At 35.1% G+C, this 21,279-nt stretch overlaps 1 protein-coding gene and 1 pseudogene across 3 annotated transcripts in view; one reads left to right on the forward strand and one right to left on the reverse strand.

The window, feature by feature from the left end:
* Nucleotides 1-11,433, reverse strand: part of LOC309841038 (ferritin light chain pseudogene) — a 28,707-nt pseudogene extending 17,274 nt beyond the window's left edge. Inside the window, exons 1-2 of the transcript in view lie at nucleotides 11,375-11,433; nucleotides 9,010-9,543 (exon numbers count right to left, since the gene is read on the reverse strand). The product of the transcript in view is annotated as a ferritin light chain pseudogene (transcript). The remainder of the gene's footprint in view (nucleotides 1-9,009; nucleotides 9,544-11,374) is intronic.
* LOC309844750 (ephrin type-A receptor 6) overlaps nucleotides 1-21,279 on the forward strand; it is a 519,889-nt gene that overhangs the window by 251,609 nt on the left and 247,001 nt on the right. For both annotated transcript variants that reach the window (XM_082691954.1, XM_082691955.1), the window contains 3 exons: nucleotides 14,241-14,349; nucleotides 17,581-17,654; nucleotides 20,533-20,658. In XM_082691954.1, coding sequence (XP_082548080.1) covers nucleotides 14,241-14,349; nucleotides 17,581-17,654; nucleotides 20,533-20,658 — 309 coding nt within the window. The remainder of the gene's footprint in view (nucleotides 1-14,240; nucleotides 14,350-17,580; nucleotides 17,655-20,532; nucleotides 20,659-21,279) is intronic.

The following is a 21,279-nucleotide window of genomic DNA, read 5'->3' on the forward strand; positions in this document are numbered from 1 at the left end:
TGGAAGCAGCTAGAGAACAGAGATGTCCTCATGTTCTTATGATGTGAAGCACAAATGTAGGAAAGACAGATGAGGAATTTGGGGATAATGGCCTCAAGCAGTTTTTTTTTTTTTCAACACATGCAACAGTGTGTTTATTTTATTATTTTTTTTTTAATGTGGACTTTTGTGACCACAGCCTTTGATAGAAGAAGGCCCAAGGTAAAGTGTCACTGATGGAAGGAGATTTCCATGCTGGGAATGAGATGAGTGAGAAAGTTTCCTTAATACGATTCCATGTATACCGTCTTCAAAAGAGCTCATATATCTGGGGAGTGAAAGAAAAAGAATCACTTTTTAAGTTTATTTTCAAAATATTTATTCTTTGGTCAGAAACTAAAAAATCAGAAAACCGTAAGGCCCTTTGGTTGCAGGTATCAAGTATGCCATGAGCGTTAAGCAAAAAGAGATTTGAGAATGTCCCTGACAGGGCCACAGTGGAAACATGGGGACGAAACATGGCTAGGCTTCAAAAAGGACTGAAACCAGAAACTAGAAAGCTCTTGAAATGAAAGGCAACTAGTCTTTTTTTTTTTTTTTTTTTGGTCCATACAGCTACTCGTTTCTGTTTCTCTCTCCTAGGACTAGTTTTACCTGTGTATATGTTCAGTTAGGAAAATATATCTATCTGCTTCGTGGTCTGCAGTGATATATCTTCCGTTCGTTCCAAGCAAAATCACCAAACGGACCATAAATCCTAATTCCAAAATTCTGGAAGAGAGATCATGTTTGGGGCCCAATATGAATCATGTATCCATCTCTAATCTAATTCATGTGAGTAAGGACCAGGGACAGAGAGAACAATTTTGCAAGACCCTGCTGTGGAGGAAGAGGCAGTTTTCAGAGACAGGGCTGAACAGTTGCCTCAGAGGAAACTTACTAAGAATTTTGGGGTTAGTCTTTAAAGAGAGCTTAGAATGTGATTTATCTATTTTCATACTGATAGATGGTATAAATGCTTTAAAAAGAAGGTGAAGCAATACAGAAATCTTTCCACTGTTAAAGGAAAGACACCCAGCCAGTATTTTTGCCTATCCTTCTATTTGCACTGAAATGGCCTGGAAGCGAAGCAAAGCAAAGATTGTCTGCATGAAGCAGAGCTGAATCTGCTCCAGCAATTAGGAATACTCTATATTAAAAGCCCAGAGTTCCACATCACTGGATGCTGTGAAAAAAGATGATTCTGGCCTGGAAAATTTTCAAAGCAGGTGTTCTAAGTCATCAAAAAGAAACCCGAGGAGTAATGCTCCCATGGAAAACGTTATATTGAACTGCATAGTTTTGCAGCATGCTTTCTAGGATAAGCTGTGGAAAAAATACGCTGGTACAAAATGGAATAGGTTGTCTTGTTTTGTAGAGTTTTGATCAATCACCTTCTGTGTGCCGAAGAAAATGATTTTAGTTTTGATAAAGTTGATGACGTGCAATCCCTTCTGGCAGCAGTAGGATGACAGAATTATTTGTATCCAGAAATCAGTTCTAGTTGTTGAAAGCTGAACCCATATCATCAGTATATAGGAAAAGGCATATCTTTCTAACAAGATAACACACACCCATTTTGTCTATAATCAGTATCATGTCGTGAAGATATTGGTGTAAACGGTAAATAAATGAGACACAATACTGTTTTATAGAACATGAAATTGTGAATGCATATGTCAGGAAATTTTTTCTTTTTAATTTCTTCAAGGATATTTACTCTACATTTCCAGAATCACAATACTAAGCCTCGCTTTTGAGTTAACTTGATTTTCTGGGCAATGAAGCCAAAATTTAGTGAAAGATCAACAGGCAAAGCAAACAACCTTATTTTCTTGAAATCAATGGCTGTAAGTTGTAGTACAATATTGTGCCTCAAACCCTCTTGTTTCTAATACAAAATATTTAACTCGGAGACTTCACACATGGTTCAAGAGAAAGCACAACACAAGTAATAGAGGGAACATTAAGAAAATTGATGGAGCCATAGTTTTTTGGGACAAGGTTGGCTCCGTTAGAATCTCTCCAGACTTCGTTGCAGTGATCAGTTAGAAGTTGAGGTAAACAGTTTGCTGTTATTCAGTGCAGGCTTCGAGAAGTTTCAAACAATGATCTAAAAATATTTCCTTTAAAAGTTACTAATTTTCAGGGGATAATCAAATGAGTTTTGGCATAGGGAATAGCAGGTCCCTGTTGGATGCCAGTGATCAGAATTAGTTGGAGCACTGCGCTTGGGTCCATAAAGCTAAGAGAAATTGCCCTCAACTGCCAACATTGTTGGTTTGGGTGCTTTTGTAAAGCTTCCACTGAAGCCATATAAGAGAGCTCAGCCATCGCCTCAAATCTGCTTTATTATTAACTGTGAAGATTAAGTAAAGATCTTTACAGATATTTGTTCAGCTCCAGATTTGGTAGCAGTGGGTTTATAATTAGATGTGTTTAAACTGGGCAGATTCTTCCACAATCTGATTTTAACAATGTTGTCTAGCTAAATTTTCAGAAATGTCTGTTCATTAGTTTGTATTTTTGGTGTGTTTTTACATCCATGTAGATTTTATTAAGTCAATACATGAGGTCCATTCAATATAGGACAGGCAGGACTAATTTTATCCTCTGACCAATCAGTCCATTAAAGATAAAGAAAATGGGTTTTTTTCTAACCAGAAGATTTGGTATTCCTTGTATAAAAAAAGGATTATTTTAAAAAGGAAACCCCGGGGCGCCTGGGTGACTCAGTGGGTTAAGCCGCTGCTCAGGTCATGATCTCAGGGTCCTGAGATCAAGTCCCGCATCGGGCTCTCTGCTCAGCGGGGAGCCTGCTTCCCTCCCTCTCTCTCTCTGCCTGCCTCTCTGTCTACTTGTAATCTCTCTCTGTCAAATAAATAAATAAAATCTTTAAAAAATAAATAAATAAATAAATAAATAATAAAAAGGTAACCCCCCCACCCTATTTTCCTTTACTTTTCCAATCTCATTCATCTAATTATTGAGGCAAAGGCTGTGTTCTGCATTGAATAAAAATTTAATAATAAATGGAGATTAAAAACATCTAACTCAAATAACATAATAAACAATAATAATTATGAGTAGCTAATTTAGAAATATGAAGACCCACTTATCTTCCCTTCCCCTCATTATAGGATATGCAATGGACAAATACAGCCAAATTTTCTCTTCTTTGTTTCATTTCATTAAGTAGGACTCTCATTTTCAAGTGATAAAAACCCTACTGACTTGATGAAAAGTGAGACCTTATTACCTTATTAATAAAAGCTCAAAGAGTAGTGTGAGATTCAGACCAAATCCAAGCTCTCCAAACATGGCCTCAATACTTTCTCAATCTCAGTTCTGCTCTCTCTTTTTTTTTTTTTTTTTAATCTCCTCAATTGGATTTATCTTCTGGCAGTTTCTTCCCATACATTTGCAAGAGTTTCTATCTCCAGTAAGAATTGCAATTTTAAGTAAACTCCCATCTCCCTCTATTCCACTCCTGAGAAAAACACAAGCGTGCTGATGTTTTTAGTGATGATGTCACTAAATTTTCATGACCCATTCTCTCCACCTTCCTATTCTTGTTCCTATCCTGTCTCAGAGTGCATGTAAAAAATTCCAAGTGCTGTGTTGTCTCCATATATATGCAATGTCATTTCTTCACACTAGAATGTCCCAATATCTATTCATCACCTTGGTTACTTGCAAATTTCTTCTGATCCTTTCAGATTTGGCTTAAGAATCAACTCCTTTGGGGCACCTGGGTGGTTCAGTGGGTTAAAGCCTCTGCATTCGGCTTAGGTAATGATCCCTGGGTCCTGGGATGTAGCCCCACATTGGCTCTCTGCTCAGTGGGAAGCCTGTTTCCTCCTCTCTCTCTGCCTGCCTCTCTGCCTACTTGTGATTTCTCTGTCAAATAAATAAAAAAAATCTTAAAAAAAAAAAAAAGAATCAACTCCTTTTTAAGCCTTCCTTCCCTTTTTCTTTTTTTTGAGATTATCACGCTCCTACTCTTCCCTCAAGACCCTCACACATGCCTCCATTTTAGCAACAGTTTCACCATATTACAGTTAAGGTTTGAGTATCACCCTGGTTGAAGAGAAACTACTAGGAGGATAGGAAACATGGCTTAATTAAGCTTTCTTTGTCTCCCCAGTCCCTATATCACAGTGTTTAGCACATTTTAAATGATTAATATTTTTGTTTGTTTTGATGAATGAGAATTCACTCAAGAAATTTTTTCTTTTTTTTTTTAAAGATTTTATTTTATTTATTTGACAGATAGAGATCACAGTAGACAGAGAGGCAGGCAGAGAGAGAGAGGGAAGCAGGCTCCCTGCTGAGCAGAGAGCCCGATGCGGGGCTCGATCCCAGTACCCTGAGATCATGACCTGAGCCGAAGGCAGTGGCTTAATCCACTGAGCCACCCAGGCGCCCCTCAAGAAATTTTCTAGAACTTTTTCTAAATAACCACTGTGTGCTTTTGTTTGTGTTTGTTTATTTTCTAAGTGTTTTTTAATTTAAATTCAATTAGCCAACATATAATACATCATTAGTTTCAGATGTAGAGTTCAGTAATTCATCAGTTGCGTTTAACATCCAGTGCTCACATCCCGTGTCCTCCTTAATGCTGGTCAGCCAGTTAGCCCATCCACCTACCTACCTCTCCTCCAGCAACCCTCAGTTTAATGTGTGCTTTAAATCAAGATTATTTTCTTCACATACTTTTCTATGAAAAATAGATTCTAAAGAAACCTTTGAGTTTGTAAGCCTTATGAAATTTGTGATCTCTAATGACTATGCATTTAATTATAAAGCTTTTTACCTCAAGCCACACTGTTATATAGAGAAGCTATAGCCTCAAGTGCATGTATATGTTTACAAATATGCAAATACTCACTATTAATATTATGGTGCACATTAAATAGTCTTTTGAAATTGAGTATCGATTGTTCCAGGGAATTTGTGAAATTTGTAAGGAAATTCTATTATACACTGGATCTTAAAAAAAAAAAAAAGATGAAATATGCATGTATAAAGGCATAAGTATTTCAATTGCAAAATACGTTATCAAAGACCTATCTCAACTGCAAATAACAATATGAAATATAGACAATTACAAATTAAATCCTTGACATTTAGAATGTTAACAGAGTTCCAGATGTTTAAATGCCTCAATCACTTTTCTTTGTTCTTTGTCATATGAAGCCTGCCTGTCAAGGCATCTTGACCATCTATTAATGCACACAAGAATCTTTAAAACAAAACAAAATGTGTTTCATGCTGCACTACCTGCTTCTGCTTCTGCCTCTCCATCAAGATGTACCCAACTCACATTTTCCAATTATCTCTGTGTCATTTGGCATTTTTATCTGACAAGTAAACTATGGTCATCAAGAAGGGCAAATCTTGAAATCTTCTCTGTCCCAATGTAGCCACAGATTGATGTACTGAATTGCATCACTTCTGGAGAACTGGCAGCCCAGGGTAGGAAAGCACAGCAGTGAAATCACTTTCTGAAAAAGTATAATCCCAGCTAAGGATCCCTACTTCAATAGATATGATCCATGAGGCTTTTTTTTTCTATCCAGTAGAGAATTATTAACTGGTTTACTTGAGTGGAACACAGAATCCCTTGTCTTTGCTCTCTCTCTCTCTCTTTCTCTCTCTCTCTCTCATCTTAGAAGTATTTTTCCTGTTGGTAAATGGCAACAAATACTGAACATAAAAGAAACATGTTAATATAATACCATTGCAAATATTCTCCTCTAAATATTTACTTCTCTAAATATTTACTTCATTCAAAGCTTAAGCAGAGGTATTTGAATAAAAAATCTTAAGTCACACTATTTTCTATTAATTTATTTCTGAACATATTTAATACCAAAAAACAAATGTATAAGGGGCTGTTTGTATAACTAGAACATTTTTAAGCAGGAGCATTACCAAATACCTCATATATGAAAACTCTTCTTTAGCCAGGGACATTTAATCCTTATATCTAGAATGTGTTCTTTATCACTTCCTCATGAATATTTATTAATTCTTAGATTGTGTAAGGCACTGTACTAATCCCATGTGATATAGAAATTTGAAAGATATTATTTCTGCCCTCAAAAAACTTACAGTATAATTGAAGTAAGCCAAAACCCCTGAAATTCTCAGAAAGTGAATCTTTTTTTGACCACTGAAGTTTTCAGACAAAGGTTTGGCCTTAAAAGTATTATTTTATTATTTTTAAGTATTTTCAGAGACATATTTTTCTAATCATGCTCCCACAGACTCTTGCCCTTTTTAAATAAAATACCTTGGACATAAGTCAGCATGCTGTGATTGACTTTATATGATCATGTTGATGTTTTGAGTTATAACATAGTGAGTCCTTCTGTGCTCTCTGAATTTTACAGGGATATTTGATCCTAAATTCCTGACTCTTGAGTAGTGTATATTTTGGGAGCATATGTCAGATTTTCAGTTTCCCCAGTTCTTCTGGTGGTCAGCCTAGCAGCGCGCACTTCTACTCCATTCCTTCTCTTTAGATATCTTACTTTTGGCCTCCACTTACTTAATTTACTATTACTCTACTGTTTTGTGAACTTGGAAATCAATAAATACATCTGAAGTAAGAGTGTGAGGCATCAAAGCTGTTTTATGGAGTAAACTATGTATTCTTTAGTATGTGAATATCTATCGAATGTCTCTTCAGAGGCTTTGTGTCCACGTTGTTATTATTCCACTGCATTCCACATAGATGGAAGTTGCCATCTTGCTGAATTCAAATACGTGTGATGAGTATCTGAACAGCTGCGGGAACAGGAGAGAACGCGGATCAAAGAATTACTTAAAATGTAGGAATGGCAGAATTGATCAACCTGAAGGCGAAGGAGAGAATTACAGGAGGGCTGAGTCCAGGTTCAGGCCTGGATATCTCTAAGAATGGTGTTTCCACTGCCATGGGATGATTTTACCCTCTAGGCACTGAGAAAGACTCTGAATATTTTAAAATTTTATTTTAAAGAATAACCATGTGACCACATAATGTGAGATGGATTGGGAAGAATACTGTAGAAAGCCATTTGAATAGAAAAATATAAACGTAGTCTAATCATGGGAGGCTGAAGCCTGAAATGAGGTTGTGCTAGTGGTAATAAACATAAAATAATGTAAGACATGATAAAGATTTGATTCTGGACATGAAATTGTAGGGAAAGGTAGAATCAAAGATGACCACACATTTCAAGTCCAGGTAGACAAGAGAATAACAGCATCATCTACAAAATCACAAAATTCTGTTTGTCTGGGAGAAATATATCCTCAGCTTTCATTTGTATGTTATACACATATGTCTATATAACCATATAGTGTTGAGGTTTTACAGATTAGTTTCCATTATATATTGCTAAATCTTTGTATATGTATCTCATTTCATAAGGTTAAACTAATCCTGATTACAGTATATGACCTAAGGAGAATTTTTTTTTCCAGAAAAAAAAAAAAAAAAGCTAAAGATTTCCTGCATGGTCTGTCAATAAATCTTAAGATTAGTTTACTGGGTACTGTCATTCCATTACAATGTTGAGATTTCTCCTGTGCTTTAAAAAAAAAATCATTTTGGTGAAATGAGATAATATCACTTGAAATTTTGATGTTTCATCAAGAACTGGGAGTCACAAATAAAACATGTAAATACGAAACAATATATACCACCATTTATTTCCCTGGCAAGCATTTTAAGAAAACTTTACTCAAAAAGAGAAAATTATGTAACTGCTGTCTTCAATAACTTTAAAAAGATGTTCATAACAGAAAAGAGTTAACTTTAAAAGCTATTCCACAGAAAATGACACAGCATACAAATAACAGATTTTACTTTGAAATGTAAATATAAACTAGAATAATCTTGATTACAGAGAGACAAAAATCATGTCTCAGTAGAAGAAAATTCTTTGGTTAAAAATAGCCAAATTGCTTTTCTCTCATATCCTAAAGACATGAAATTTATTTTCTTAAATCTATTTTTTAGAAGTATTTGGATTCCAAGTAAAGAACCTCACTTTTTTTTCTCTTTAATTAGAAACAACTAAAGTAAACCTCACTTATAATGGCATCCTGACTTATGCCAAGCATTGGCTAGGTACTAAGCTCTTGTTCAGGAACAATTTTGCATCTCTTTTTGGGTAATTGCTTCCTCTTAAGGACATGTGCCTCTTTCGCCTCTTTCCAAACCATACAATGAAATAATTATTTTAGTATAGTTGTATTTTTCCAAGACTACGACCTCATTCCATTAAGCAAAGGGACAAATTTCCGATCAACATTTCTTACCTTGATGGCATTGTTTCTTTTTAAGGACACATTTGCTCTTAAGGGTCTTATTTACGTTAGTAAATGATATGCGTTTTCTCCTATAAAACTAATTAGAAATAATCTTTTTAGGATTAAAAAATGACTAGATGATACTAACAGACAAGTTGTCATACTTGCCAGGGGATTTGTACCTATACTGTATTTTTCTGGAATCTATTTGGTAGATGATTTTAAGGTTTCTCTGTCTAAATGTCTACTTAAATTAATCAGGTCCTTGAGGTCTCTAACCAAGGAAAAAGTACACCTCCTTCTCTTTTTTCCCTCCTTCTCTTCCTCCTCCTTAACACAGGTAGTTGACTTTGAACAACACGGGTTTGAACTTTGCATGTTCACATACACAGAGATTTAATTTTATTTTAGTAGGGTTTTTTTTCCTTGCAAAAAGTTTTATTGTTTTCACTTGGCCCAAGACTTGGGATAAGGTTCCAGAGTGGTTAAAATGCTGCATAGTTGCTGCAGGGAAAGGATTAGGCAGAAGCCCTGACATCAGGACCTCTGAGCCCCAGAGGCTCAAAGCTGCACTGGAGCCCTTTTTTTTTTTTTTTTTTTTTTTTGGTAATTTTATTTTATTTTATTTTTTCAGTGTTTCAAGATCCATTGTTTATACACCACATCCAGTGCTTTATGCAATACGTGCCCTTCTTAATATTCACCACCAGGCTTTTAAAGAGATACTGGCCCAGTCCAGCCTGGGAACCACCCAGCCTGTGGAGCATAGTCAGGTGGTTGCCATCTTCTTGATGAATTTCACCTTCTCATCCAGGAAGTGGTTCTACAGGAAGTCACAGAGACAGGGAAGTGTGTGAGGCAGAATCTGGGGCACGCGGATCCCAAACAGCTTGGCCCAGGCTCTTCCTAGGGCCATGGTGGCTTTTACAGCATCCAGGGTTTTAACCCACTCATTTTGGGATGGTTTCTGCATGTCCTGGAATAGGGCGTGACCATCCCAGCTGGTTTTGCATCTTCAAGAGCCCCTCAGTGCCCTCCTGCTTCTCCTACCCCACCTCACAGAAGAATGGCCCACACCCTCCAGAGCCACATTATGAGGCTGAAATAAAAGCGAAAGAGAGGTAGGTGCAGGAGGCCAGCTGACGCTTGTTGACCAGGTGGTTGGCAGCGGCCTCCACCTCGGTGGAATAATTCTGATGAATCTGGGAGTTCACGTTGCTCAGCAAGAAGGAAATAAGCTCAAAAAATGGTATTGACTAGTCCCAGAGGAAAATGATGGCTTGAGATTATGATTTCAAAGGTGGTGACTGGAAAAGAGTTAGGAGGGTGGCCCGAGGCTGGAAGAAGGGATGTTGTTGATAATACACACAGTATGTGCTAACCAATTGTTTGTATTATTGGAAAAGGCTGCCAATCAATAATGGGCTATTACTATTTAACAGTAGTTAAGTTTTGGGGGAGTCAAAAGCTATGCAGTGATTTTCAACTGCAGGGGTTGGCACTGTAATTCTCACGCTGCCCAAGAATCAGCTTATTTCCTAACTGCCACTCTGCTGACTCATTGCTAGTGACTGCTTATTCTTTTTCCAGAGCAACCCCTATGTATCCCTTTTGTAACAGTTCTTACACTTGTAATTATTTGTTTATTGTCTATCTTTGCCATGAACAGTAAATCCAGGAAGGAAATGATGGTCTTTTTTCTTCATCACTGAATCTCCTGTGTTTATCTCAGTGTCCGCCATGTAATAAGTGCTCAATAAACATTTGTAGAATGAACTGATGAGTTCTTAACCTTAGAGTCACATTTCTAAGCTTAATTAATTTGATTTAATGTAGAAGTCTGTACTTCCTAGTAGTTCCTGCTTTCTGGGAAGTATTATCTCCAAGCATACAGAATAATTTGATTCTTCTGATTAAAATTATGTTGGGTAGACTTACTTCACGGGAAGGTGAAGATATAGATTATCTTAGGTTAATCTGATTTTTTTTTTAAACAGAATCACCCAATGCAAACCATCATTCAATCCATTCCCTCAAATATTTATTGAGCTACTACTATGTATTAGGCCTTATATGCTGAATACTGTATTAAGTTTCCTAGAGCTGTTGTCATAAATGACACACACAACAGAAATTCTTTCACAGTTATGGAGGCCAGAAGCATACACCCTCCTAAGGCTCTAGGAAAGAAACCTTCCTAGTCTCTTCTGAGTCCTGGAAGCTCCAGACATTCCTTGCCTTGTGGCTGCTTATCTCCACAGTCTCTACCTCTGTCTTCACATGGACTTCTCTTGTCTTCTCTTTTGTCTCTTTGTCATTGGATTTGGGTCCACCCAGCTAGTACAGGATGACTGATATCCTTAACTTATTTGCACCTGCAAATTCTCTCTCTCTCTCTTTTTCTGTAGGGGCAGAGAGAGGGGTAATGCAGATGTCATCATTCAACTTACTATAGATACAATAGTGAATAATAAAATCCCTGACCTCATGGAATTCGTAAAAAAAAAAAAAAATTACAAAAGAAGTGATTTCAATAAAACATGATAGAAATTTATTGGTAGAGGTAGTCTAAGGGTCTGTGGGAACATAAGTCTGTGAACTTAATCAAATCTAAACAGTCAGAGAAAAGCTCCCAAATGATATGATGTTCAAGTAAGAGGACTGACTAGGACTTGACCATGAAAGAGAGTTTGACACTCTCTTTCAAGCAACTGGAAGAAATTCAGCATAGTTAGTGAATGATATTAATCTGGAAATATGTATTTAGAGCCATTTGTAGAGAGCCTTGTGAACAAAGTTAAGGACTATAGACAGCCTTCATCCTGAGATAGAGCTCAGTGACTGGCCAACAGTAATATGATAAAAAGGTGGAAATTATCCCCATTAAGGACCAAGAGCTGCAGCACAGGTCATGAGTGTCTCTTTTATTTTCAAAGGCAAATCTTGTTCTTCCCAATATTTGTAGTCTTTATGGATAACACAATATCATAATAAAATTGCTCTGAGAGGTTGTGACAGATATTTAATTAAACATTCTCATTCTACAGACCTGACACCATGGTCAAGCAAAATGGATTGAGGTCCCACAAAAGCACTGGGTCTAGCCATTTGTTCTGTTAGTGAAAATGGTCATGTAAAATATTGGCATCAGCATGGGCCTGGAGCCTGGCAAATCAGAGTTAGATTGCCAGCTTCCCTGTGTACAAGAAGTGTGACCTTATACTAATACTATAACCACTTAAACTAGGAATAATAGTAGTACCTACCTATTAAGATCATTGTGCAGAATAATGCTGAATTTGTGCAGAATGGTGCTTAATTTGAAGTACTAAGCATAGTGCTCGAGGAGAGTTTATTATGAAACAAATAGTGGCTGCTGTTGATGACGATGATGTTCCTAATATTTTCATAATCATCCCAGCCCCATAATCCATGGCATTTTACTCCCAGTATAATAGTGTATCACCATATGGGCTCTTATTTTCAAATGACTTATATATTTATATATAGCTGAGCTTTAAACAACATGAGGGTTAGGGACAGCAACCACCCCTATTGCCCTAGCAGTCAAAAATCCACATACACATTTTGACTCCCCCAAAACTTAACTATTCTAATAGCCTACTATTGACCAGAAGCCTTACCAAAAACATAAATAGTCAATTAACACATATTTTGTAAGTTATATGTATTATATACTATATTCTTGCAGGAAAGTAAGCTAGAGAAAATAAAATGTTAAGAAAATCATAATAGAAAATACACTTACAATATCATGCTGTATTATTTTTTTTTAATGTGCATATAAGTGGACCCATGCAGTTCAGACTTGTGTTGTTCAAGGGTCAACAATATGCTAATCTTCAAAGAAGAGTGTCTAGGATTTCTGGTGCAGATTTTAAAAAACAATTACACAGGTATATGTATTTTTCAAATTGTTACAACTTAATATTCTGTTATTCAATTAAAATTTTAATTGAAGCAAAGTTCATAAATACGTAATTACAAGGGTGAAAAAGAAGATACATTAGTAAACCTGGCAATTTGCTAAGTAATTATTTAAGTTAAACAACACAGTATTCTATAATAAAATAATCTGATTTTCAAAAGGCCCAATTACATAATCTTCTCCTCCATCTGAATTTTGAATATACGGCCCCAATAAATTATTTGCTACCTGGCTATAGTGAAAATATAAACTCCAGTTTTTAAAACTCTTGAACTATATTATATATTTTACAAATACAACAGTTTTACCAAGTAAATGTTTTCTTTTTAAATGCCATCTTCTTTATCTTCAAAAAGTTAATGTTGTTTTCTGTAACATCTATTCTTTATAATTTGTTATTCAATAATTTTCAGTGTGAAAATGTGACATTTTAGAGCACACATTAATTCCCATAATATCAGTGCTATTTTGAAGATTAGGAAATTCATTGAGGACCTAATAAAACATCTTCACATTATTGGATAAGGTGCAACACTTTAACTTTTATCTGGGCAGATTATGAGCTAAAAGAAATAGATGCCTGAATATATCTTAATTAAATCATACTGATGAAAATCTAATTCCAAGGTTTAATAGGTTTCTTACTGAAACCTGAACATAAATGATTTTTAATTTTATTTACATTTAGATTTCTCAAAAAGCCTTTTGAATGCTATGACTAGTTTCTTACTCAACAATAGCTTTTAATGTTCAGATATTTTCTAGTAGGTATGTCATTTTTATTGAAGTTACTATTCTGGATATAAATTTGCACATAGCATACTGCATACTTGATTCCCAGAAGAAGATCTACTTCTGTGAAAGTCTTGAAGTATCCAAGTTTAATAAGTTGTTGTGTTAGAAAATTAAATGTTTTTCAGTTATATTCTTTCTTTGGTTCAGTTTTCTGTGTGTAAATGATTTGATTAATAGATTTTTACAGTAATCAAAATAAAAATCAAGCTTTATTCTAGTTAAAGGAGATTAAGGGACTGATTGACTCAATATTTTAGAATATTGGTAATTAACTGAATTATGACTTCAAGGTATAGCATAAGGAGAAATGAAACAAAAATCTGAAGGTTGAATTCTGGTGACAATCATGTGTAGAGTTGGGCAAGTTTTGTACCTTCTCTGGGCTTCAGTTTTCTTGCCTCTGTTCCTAAGCAATAGTTCATATCCTATTCAATAAAAAATATATCTGATTACAACTTCAGTAATACACAAAATAAGAAGTGCCAATTAATTAATTGAACTAATATATTTTAAAAGATTCCTGGGAAGTAGTAAAAGCATCCAATATAGTTTTAGATAGTTTTGTCAATGAAGAATTAATATGTTGATACCATATGTTATCTAGTCTTCTCTTCAAAAAAGGAAGCTTTCAAATGTCATTTTTCCAATTACTGCTAGACATCTAAGAACTTACCATGTACACTCTTGTGCTGTAGAGTGAGAGAGTTCTTAAATTTCATGTTTGAGTTAAGCTCCATGAAATATGAAAAAGCTCATTCTTAAGTGAATTATGCAGTAGTCTTTCCACTTTGTGGAAATAGACACCAAACAGTGGGTAAAGCCTGTTGATCAGAGTGTTTAAGGAAATAAATTAGCAATTACATAAACAAAATCCTTTTAAGTCCATCTGCTGATTTAAATTTGTGACAAATATTTATTCCTAAAATGAGGGATACTAAGAATCCATCTACTTTACTTGTATTTTTCTGAAAAAAGAAGAAAATGTGATGTGGGTTATGACCTCAGCCTTCATCCCTTACTTTAAGTTTGCATCCTGTGTGCCAAATAAAAGCAAATACAGTATGGATTTTTGGTGTCCATTACTATATTTTCAAGTACATACTAAGTTGTAAAATAATTTTAGTAGTGAAATGTCATCCAGGGAAATTTTAATATTGTATTTGTGTTTCAGCTTCTGACATGGCGGCCGAACAGGGACAGATTCTCGTGATAGCCACTGCGGCTGTTGGGGGATTTACTCTCCTCGTCATTCTTACTTTGTTCTTCTTAATCACTGGGAGGTAACTAAAGCATACCAGATGATTACCAAGATTTGTGAATAACCGTTCTCTTATATATTTTGTATTCATACGCTTTTCAACATAACAAACCAGGTCTGAGAGAATAGGGGATCAGGGGAGATTCTGCTCTAAATGAAGTTTGTACAGTAACAGAACCACCTGGCTAGTTCTCTGTTATCAATACACTTGAATATGAAAGCAACTAATGATTAGATTAAAACACTTTGAAAGCTATGAATGATAAATTCTTACTCAATTAAGTTACTTCTGAGGTTTTCCTTTGCTACATTCAAATTATCCCATCAAAGGGATTTTTCTTGGGGGAAAAATAATTCAACAGAGAATTTGTATAAAAGCTTTTTATAAATAGTGTTACAGAATATATTATATTTATTCATTAAATAGTGAAAGGATCTATATTAGTATTATGTTAATTGGTTTTTTAAACCTGGTATTACTCCACTTTAGTGTAATAAGGATGAAAATTTAGAGTAACAATAAATTTAACATAACAAAAGACCTAGATTGGAATCCTGACTAGCTGGTCAAAGCGCTTCACCCGTCTAAAACTTTTATTTCTGTTTTTGTACATATTTGGTATTACAATGAATTAAAACCATTTATTGGCTTTTTGATATATTGGATTATTACCATGAGCCAAGTACTGCCAATACAGAGATGTGAGTAAAGATAGTATGTATGAAATCACATAAAAGAACAAGTAGTATTTCTTATGTAAGCCTTGATATTAAGCCTCAACAGGCCTTTGTCAGATATTGTCAGTAGATTACATTATATTTTTATTCCCACAACAGGAGCAATAATTCCTGCTAGAATATCAGTAGGGGCACAAAAGAATACCTCAAGAGTTTTCTTGATAATCTCAAAAACACACACATTTAAAAAAACCATGTCATGATCTAAAAGTGCAATGAGAATGCCAGCCAAAAACTGTGCATCCATGAGGACACCAGCCAAAGCATGCCATCTCAACTGGGAAATGTTGATATTTGATAATAATCAGAAATGACAAAGAGCTACCTTCAGGGACAATAGTTCAGTGAACTATAAACACCTTTTGTTTTGTTCATTTTAAAACTTGACTTATGTATCAATATTTTATTAAAATTAATTTTAAAATTATAGAGGATATGCATGCATGGAAAATTTATTACCTACAATTTTAGAGCAGGCTAAAGGTGCAGATCAATAAATTCACAAGTATTTAGAAGGCAGTTGTCAAAGGTAGGTCCCTCCCTGACTGTAATTGGTACCCATTGGAGGTATCAGATTTAGTTGTAACAAACCCACTTTTATAGAACTTATCAAGGAAAAGAGAAATACCTGAATATTGTAATGTGGTTGAGTTGAAATGGTGACTTCTTTATGACATTAATTGTACCCATGTGTACTTAAATATTTTCTGAATTAATAGGCCTAGCATTGCTCTTATAATAGAGACTATCTCAGAGTCTCTTGTGTTGGGAGACTGATTAGATGATAGAAAAGTCATAGCTATAGCAATAAGAAAAAAGAAAAATATCTAATGAAAGAATGCAGGAAATACTGATAAATTAATCGTATTAGAAAGGACTAGTTTGGGCATGGCCTGGTGACATCACCAGACACCATTGCCCAGCACTCTCCTATTTCTCACTCCCTTTATACCTCGTGCTAACCTCTCACAGCTCCTGCCACCATCACAGTTTTTACAACTGTTTTTTAGTGGGCAAAAAACAAATTTTGGATTCTTTAAACCAACTAACCATTTGGTTGAAAACAGAATATTCAATATAATATCCTACAAATACTAAACAGGACCTACAAAATCCTAGTCATTAGTAGGGGAGAACTGGTTATAAAAACAACAGCAGCTATGGTGAGTGCTGTGAAGTGTGTAAACCTGGCAATTCACAGACTTGTACCCCTGGGGATAAAAATATATGTATATTAAAAAAAAAAAAAAAAGCAGCAACAACAACAGAAAGAAGAAAACAAAACGCTGTGCATCCTGGTGGAGGTGTAAACTTGTTTGCCAGAAAAAACAAATCAAAAACCCACAAACACAAAAAACAAAACAAAAATCCAAAAATAACAAGTTAGAGTTTTTCTGATCCTATCTAGGACTGTCTTGCAGGAAGAGGGATTAAACACAGTTTTGGTGCATGGAAAGTCACAATGATAATTAGGTTAAAAAAAAATAAACATACCAACACTTAATGTGTTGTTATATGTTTAACCTTTAGTCCTTAGGCTAACTCAGTTTGCCGTAATAAACTTGAGAGCTGGGCTCAAATGTTATCTTTATTTGGGATTTCTGAAGCAGAATTTGAATATCACTTAAAAAGATAATCCAATGATAAAAGAAAAATTTATACTAAATTATTTTCAGCTTTTACTTTCCATGTTTGCCAGCTTATATGACATTAGAAACTACTTTATTATTCTACATCCTGGGGAAGACGATTTCAATTACACAAGATTAAAAAAAAAATTCATTTTGAAGTATCCCTTAAGCACTTTGATAAGGGGAGTACTCATTGGAAATTATTCTGTAAAAACTCTAAAACATTTCTGAATAAATACTCAATTTCCCTAGGATTTGAGGACAAATTCACATTGAGAGATTGGATTGTATACCACAGATGTATTCTGTTTAATCATTTGGAATTAGAAATTTGATGAACTGTCGAATCATATGGATGCTGATGAATTTAATCATGTTGAAGAAATCATGCAAGATAAGCATCTCCCCTTTCTTAGAGCACAATCATCCCAAGAGAGAATGGAACACACCTCTACCAAATTTCTGACATCAAAAAAAAGAAATCATGCTCTTTAGCAATGAAACTAGAAGACAGTTGTCTAAATGCCTGAGATTTTTGACTCAAAAAACATGTTCTCACTTTGACTTTTAATGCTTTTTGCCAGCTCTAGCTATTAGAAGTTATATAAGGAAGGATATGTTGGTTATTTCTGATTATAGAATATTCTCTAAGATTCCTATCATTTGGATTAATCAATCCACTTGGGAGTATTTTATTCTCATTTAGTGTTAATTTCAATGTATATAAAAAACCTTGTATGGAGTATTTTCACATGTTATAAGTATTTTCACTAAAAAATGGCCTTTATGATAAGAACTTTGCCTCTGGATGATAGGTATTTTAGTTGGTTTTGATTCTCATTCATTCAGTTCTAAAAATAAGATTCTATTTACCTTTTTAAAAGGTGCCAGTGGTACATAAAGGCCAAAATGAAGTCAGAAGAGAAGAGAAGAAACCACTTACAGCAGAATGGGCATTGTAAGTAGTACAGTGACTCTTCCATTGTTTTACATTGTTCCAGCCCTCGGGACTTCTTTTAGACTTACATCCACGGAGTTGAGAAAATCTGAAAAAGTGTACTTCCAGCCTTAAGAGTTTTCATCTGGTTCCCAGGTTTGTTTGTGGAAATTGCACCTGCTTCTCATTAAATGACAGTACTTTTTTTACTAATTCTGCTTGATGGAAAACACAAAGACTGAATATGCTAAAAATACAAGATGACTGCTTATATCTAGTCATTTTCTGCTCACAATGGCTCCTGAATGTGAGTTGGTTTTATTTAGTAGAGCATTTGCCATAGAAATATTAAGGAATTTTTATTCCTTCTTGTAGGGATTGTCATTTTAAACATATAACAAATCATTTTACAATTCATTAGCGCTAAAAAAGAAAATCAGCTCTTTAACTTTTAGAATATGTATGAAATCCTTGAGCTGACTACAAGGTTATATTCATTTGTAGAATCTCTTTCCAAGCAAGCTATAATTACCACTATAGTTGGTTTGATAATTGCCACCCTCTCCTCCCCAACGCCCACCTATACCTCCACATCCAAATGGCAAACTACTTTGTCAAGACAGTTTCTCTGTCGTGAGACTCTGAATTAACAAGAAAGGGATGTTCTCTAATTAACCGCAATATAGAGATAATGTGTGAGGCACATTGTTTAACTATTTAAATTCATCTTTACTTCAAGTTGAGCAAAAGGAATAAGGGACTTTTCAATCTATACCACTTGCTGAAGGGGGCAGAAAGGATTTAAGAGATGGTTTAGGGCTATTTCAGAGGCTCACAGATTTTTCAGGGGTCTGCGGACTATCTGCATAGAATGTTCTCTCCTCCCTCACCCATGTTCTGACACAGGGGATCCATGGTAGGGCCAAGACACACAGTTTTAGCAAGGTCTCCCTAGTTGTTCTTTTTTTTTTTTTTTTTTTTTATTAATTTTTTATTGGTGGGATTAGTTGTTCTTTTTTTTATAATACGTTTGAGGCTTGCTGCCCTGGCACAGAGCAGAATGCTGACAGCCACTACCAACCACGAGATGAGCTGGAAACACTGTGAACAGTTGTAGAAAACTGGATCCAAACACCTGGACAGATGACATACGCTGAGAAACCTTAAGATTCACTGCAGGGCATTTAGTACTGAAATGCAGAAGGAAAAGATGCTCCTGAGGTATTTGTTATCTGTTTCCCAACTAGCAGTTTAGCTTAAACTAAACCAGGTGGGCCCAGCAAGAAGCAGTGAAAATAACCATAAGCAGCCAAAGAAGTAAAAGAAAGATAACAAACAGATGTTTAAGAAGACATGGATAAGTTAAATAAGTAACGAGATAGTCAAAACTGGAGCTAAGTGGTTTTTTCCCCTATACTGCATATACTATGTTTACAAAAAAAAAGAGATATTAATGCCATAAATCCAATTAGACACCACAAGTCATCTAGTAGTAGCCACTGGATTTTTCAATCTGAAAACCACAATTCCTATTAAGTTATAAAAATATCTGTTCTCTTTTCTTCCAATTTAAACTTTGAGAAGTCAAGAAAAGCACAGTACTTCAGAATCATTGTCAGGTCTAAATATACCTAGAATGCTTTATTGGCATTATTTTGGGAAGTACTAATCTCCTCATGGTTGCATAGCTGGTAGCAGGAGACAGTAGGCAAAAAGTAATGAAAGAAGGCAACAAGCATAGAATTCACGACAGAAATTCTGCTTATAGTGGGCATTTTATCACCTCCTCTAAACTCACTTTATTACTTTTTCTTTGTTTGTTTTTGAGGTTTTCTTGCAAGAGCATGTTTCTAAGGAAACCTAGCCAACACTTAACTAAGGGTATTATATGGTTTTCAAGATCAAAAAGCAACAAAACTACTATCATCCATCCACTATGCCACAAATTTGTGTTGATATTTTAATCCCTACTAATTCAACTTTATTAAAGGTTTGCTGTGTGATTATTGCCTATAAAACCATACTTCAGGCATTTGGAAAGATATGTGTAAGAGATGATCTGTCCTTCAGAAACTAGCAATCTAACCTGGAAAACTGAAACCAATTAGCAAAACCAAGGAGTATCCACAAGCAGTCTGACTTCTTTAGATATTAGAAGAAATTGTGAATGAATATATCATCACATATTTAAGATTTCCAGGCATCCCTATTCATCATCCTAACTTCCAGTGGACTGTGAGCACTGCATACCTTTCAAAGAGAGTAGGGGCTACACTGCCAGTGACCAGATTTGGACTTTAGATCCCCACCCTTAACTCCAGGATAGGCAGGGGTGGAGGGGTGAATTCTTTCCAGGATCATGTAACTTACGGAAGCAAGCCCAGGAACAAGAGGGGCTCCATTGTCATTGTCCATTGCTGTGCCATAGGGTCTGTTCTTCATTGCCTGAGAGTTTCTGGACTGAGGAACGAGTTTGGAAAACCCAGTGCTTAGTGCTAGTACAAAAGGTCCAAGAGGGACACTAACAGGTTTGCTTATTTGGGGGGGGGGGGGATTCTTTTCTTTCTCCCCCATGTCCAGAGCTAGATCAGGTATGCAATGTATGAGTTGTTATTGAATAAGTGAGCTGATTAAATATTTTACAGAGATATAATAAATATATTTTCTGGAATCTATCATCTCACTTCTCTGTTATACTACCAGGTTGTTTTACATTAACAGGTAAATAAATTTTTAATTTTAAGTACTCAAGACTTAATGGGGGGTGAGGAGAAGAGAAGTGAATTTAAATAATTAACAAGAATGACTACTTTAGTATGTCAGTCCTTGTTTTAAACATACACAATATGTGTAATCGCTAAAATATTTTAAACTAAATCAATCTTTTATTTTGTTGCAGTGCGTTTCCCAGGAATTAAAACTTACATAGATCCAGATACATATGAAGACCCATCCCTAGCAGTTCATGAATTTGCAAAGGAGATTGATCCCTCAAGAATTCGCATTGAGAGAGTCATTGGGGCAGGTAAACACAAAGTCTGTATTTTTGAAGATAAGATTCCTTGAAGGTTTTGTGGCTGGTTTATCAACATAATATTTTAAATCTTGGTAGTTTTAATCATTGAAAACTTTAAAGAACTGAAAATTAAAATTATCTTATATATGTTTTTTTTAAGTATTATAAACATGTAAATTCATTTTCTAAGCAATGAGAGAATTCACAATTTTTTTTTTTTAATTCCTGTAGTCTTCTTTCAATATGGAGATAACTTACAATGAAACCAAAGTGATGCGGAAATTTGTTTTGAGATGCAACTTCAGGAGTTTTTCATAAGTTACTATGGATTTACTCAGGTCCCAACGTCTATAGACATATACTATAATTAGTATTTATATTGAGGACCTTGAGGCGCTGCAAGATCCAGAAGTGTTCTGAAAATCATTGAGGATAAAATTAGCTTCAATATAATGTTTTATGTCATTTCAATGCTAATTAGTGATTTTTCTTATGTAGAATGTTCAAATTGAACACTATTTTATACAGCTGTTCTGGATAAACACAAATTTGTTGTGAATTGGCTCCCAGAAGTTCACGCTGTACATTACTTAGGATAGAGACTAAGCTATTGTATCAGAGACCCCAGAA

This window comes from Mustela nivalis (genome assembly GCF_964662115.1).
Source record: "Mustela nivalis genome assembly, chromosome: 1".
NCBI lineage: Eukaryota > Metazoa > Chordata > Mammalia > Carnivora > Mustelidae > Mustela > Mustela nivalis.